Source organism: Triticum aestivum, chromosome 4A (genome assembly GCF_018294505.1).
Source record: "Triticum aestivum cultivar Chinese Spring chromosome 4A, IWGSC CS RefSeq v2.1, whole genome shotgun sequence".
Taxonomy (NCBI): domain Eukaryota; kingdom Viridiplantae; phylum Streptophyta; class Magnoliopsida; order Poales; family Poaceae; genus Triticum; species Triticum aestivum.
Genome location: NC_057803.1, coordinates 423,400,517 through 423,404,010, shown reverse-complemented (window position 1 = coordinate 423,404,010; position 3,494 = coordinate 423,400,517). Strand labels below are relative to the sequence as shown.

Genomic DNA, 3,494 nt, shown 5'->3' with positions numbered 1-3,494 from the left:
TAGACATACTTTCGATCCTACAGCTGGCCGACGGCCTAGTACACCAGAGGCATTGGTTTCGGCCTCTGGAGCAGAAGCCCACAGGACAGCTGGGCCAGATTTCACGCATTGCGGGACAGATATCTTTGGGCAGCAAATCTGATGGCCAGGAATGATCGGATCACGAAAACGAACGGCTGAAAACGCTAATCGCTGAGAGGGCTCGCTTTAGGTGCGGTTATGCTGTCCTTAATTTCGCTAGCACACGAGCTGCTTGATTACAAGAACGTAAACAATGCTTAAAGATAACCTTTTCAATTGAAGAGACTATATCCACACACTCCGCAAACACTGCCGCTGCTTCGTCCCAACATTGTGCATGACTAGTGCAAAAGTTAATAACTTAGAGAGAGTCGGATTCCGCCTCTATCCGATTAAAGCCAAAAGAATTAGTAGTGATTGCATCAGCTGTGATAGGAATAAATTTGCATTGACATGCGATGAAATTTCTCCTTCCATCTTGAAGAACAACCGATGTTGCCCCATTCCTTCATCTGCAAAAAACGCTGCATCCACATTTAGTTTGGTGAATCCCGGATATGCTTTTGATCATTTTGTTTGAGACAGCTCCAATGCCCTAGTAGATGATGATTGGAAATTCCAAATGATTGAAAGAATTGAGATTGTCCGGAATTAGTTGTGTTAAGTTTTTTTTGTGTGTGTACGATTTGGGGTACGCCGCCCTGACAGCACACCTAGCGGTTCCGTGCACCGGAGACGCACCGGAGCCGTCCGTACCAGAATATCCGACCACGATACCCCGATCAGACGGCCTGCAGCGAACCAAGCACTTTTCCGGACTTTTCTGACGGCCAGATCAAACATCTGGGTCGTTCAACTGAAGCATACCCACAGATCGGACGGCCGAAAAAGGAGCCCACCTATTCCGGGGCTGCTATAAATCCGAGGAGGCCGTCTCCCCCACACCCCCTCTCGCCGTCCGCCGCTACTCCCCTGCCTCCCCCAGAGCTCGTTAGGGTTTTCTCTTTTTTCGGGGGAGAAATCTCAAGAGGCGGCACCATGCTCGTGTACCAGGACAAGCTTTCCGGTTCGTCCCCCCGCCACTCTGTATTTCCCCCCGGTTTTCGCGTCCTTTCAACTTGTTTCGAGGGAATCGGGCTTCTACTTGCTAGAAGCTAGATCTCATCGCTTTCGGACTAGCTAGATCTGATCGCTTTCGTGAATCGGTTGTTTAGTCGTCGGTTGCTGATGCGGACTGGCTAACTGGTAACCGGGATTCGCTCGCTAATCGTTAGATCTTCGTGCAGTCTGGGGTTAGGACTTGGTTTTATCTATGTGTTCATGCGTTCCTACGATGGATTTTACTGAATATGCTGTGTTTGATGTGTCGCAGGCGACGAGCTTCTGTCGGATTCGTTCCCTTACAGGGAGCTGGAGAACGGCGTGCTCTGGGAAGTCGATGGCCATGTAAGCGTTATATTCTCAGCTGCTCTGTGTGCGGTGCTTGGTTAGGTTACCTTGGTAGATCACGTGCTAGTTTGTTAATTCGACCTCGTCAATTTTGTCTCACAAAACACAGATCTGAATGAGCACCTTTCATTTAGGCATGGGATAGATCGATGACTGTTTTATTATCACATGAGTTATCCAGTTACCAGGCTTGTATCTGCTTTCATGGCGTGTGAGTCCTTGTTATATTGTGCAGCGTTGACACTTCTAATGTTAAAATTAAGCATGTTTGTATACTCTATTGGGGTCAGAGGTTTGGATTGATTGGTATGTTTTTTCTACACTAGCAAAAAAGATTACTACTGCTTGGTCTGTGGATATGCAGCACACATGATTATCAACCGTTCATATCTAAAGCACTCACACTGCACATACACACATGATTTATCAACTGTTCATATCTAAATCTCTCACACTGCACATTACTTTTCTTTGTGCTAACATTGTTCAGATGTTTTAGTTTATTTGACCTGTATGGTTTTGAATGCTTGTAGTGGGTCGTTCAAGGAGCAGTTGATGTGGACATTGGAGCCAATCCCTCTGCTGAGGGTGGTGGTGATGATGAGGGTGTTGATGACCAGGCCGTGAAGGTGGTTGACATTGTTGACACCTTCCGTCTTCAGGTTGCTTGCTCTTTTTGATGCTCTTGACCTATCTACTTTTTATGCACTTGATGATAGTGCTAAGCCCTCATTACCTTTTGCAGGAGCAACCTGCTTTTGACAAGAAGCAGTTTATCTCTCACATGAAGCGCTACATCAAGAACCTCTCTGCCAAGCTTGAAGGGGATGACCTAGATGCTTTCAAGAAGAATGTTGAGTCCGCCACAAAGTATCTTCTTAGCAAGCTCAAGGACCTTCAGTTGTAAGTTCTCTCTTTGCCTTGCTCAAAAGTGCAGGCACTGTCTATCATTGATCTGTCCAGACACGTTAGTACTTTATTACTTTGGTATTTTAGATACTGGTAATTTATTCTATTGAAGTTAAATCAGTGACGGAATTTTTTTATATTTTTGGGAAGGTAGTAATAATCTATCCATTCAACTTACGCAAGTTCTAAAACTGGTGTTTCAGCTTTGTTGGCGAGAGCATGCATGATGATGGCGGCGTGGTGTTCGCCTACTACAAGGAGGGAGCTGCTGATCCAACTTTCCTGTACTTTGCACATGGGCTGAAAGAGGTCAAGTGCTAATCGCACTGTATGCTAAAATCTATGCTGTCTTCAGTATTTTTGCTCTTATCTATGGTTGTCAGTCGACTCTCCAATGTTGGTGTCAGTAACTGTCAGATGTTGAGTGTCTTGAAAACTTTCTGATAATTGTGGGATTTGCTTTGTAATGGTAATCGTGAAATTGGTGTGGTTGTGTTTTGGTTGAATCAAGAGATTCTGCCCTGTTATTCTATCGGATTATCTTGTGTCTTTTGTATTTGGTCATTTTTTGTAACACAGTAAATGCAACGTTGAGCAAAGCAAAATGATCAACCATCGTTTGATAATATCATTTGAAATCAAGAACAAAATGATGAGTTTCACTTAATTAATGTGTAATAATATCAACGTGCACATAGGCTACCTTATAAGTGCTTGAATTGGGAGATCTAAAGTTCCAAATCAATCCTGCTTATCCATACTTACAGATCCGACAGCCCATACTCCAATGTTTAGCGCTAATTGTAATTATTAGGGGCACTGTACTTCAAGAGTGTAACCTCCTATCTCAGCTTCTTCATGGCACTGTACTTCAAGAGTGTAACCTCCTATCTCAGCTTCTTCATCGGTCATCATTATATACAAGGGGGAAATATCAGGTGCTCTCAGTGCTTCCCGTGCTCCAGCTTTAAATAATAATAATCAACTTTAGTGTTTCAATTTTTTAAAAATAATAAATATAAATGTTCACATAGAGAAAAAAAGGAGTAAAATTTAGCACATTTGATACTATTCATATATGAGTTTGTCTTTTTTGTTTCTCAATGTACATTTTG

The 3,494-nt window shown here is 43.3% G+C and overlaps 1 protein-coding gene across 1 annotated transcript; it reads left to right on the top strand.

The window, feature by feature from the left end:
• Positions 1–870: 870 nt before the first annotated feature.
• LOC123086207 (translationally-controlled tumor protein homolog) lies at positions 871–2,911 on the top strand. The gene is made up of 5 exons (XM_044507924.1): positions 871–1,087; positions 1,394–1,467; positions 2,004–2,132; positions 2,216–2,373; positions 2,583–2,911. The coding sequence occupies exons 1-5, from the start codon at positions 1,060–1,062 to the stop codon at positions 2,698–2,700; spliced, it is 507 nt and encodes a 168-aa protein (XP_044363859.1). The 5' UTR covers positions 871–1,059; the 3' UTR covers positions 2,701–2,911.
• Positions 2,912–3,494: the final 583 nt, after the last annotated feature.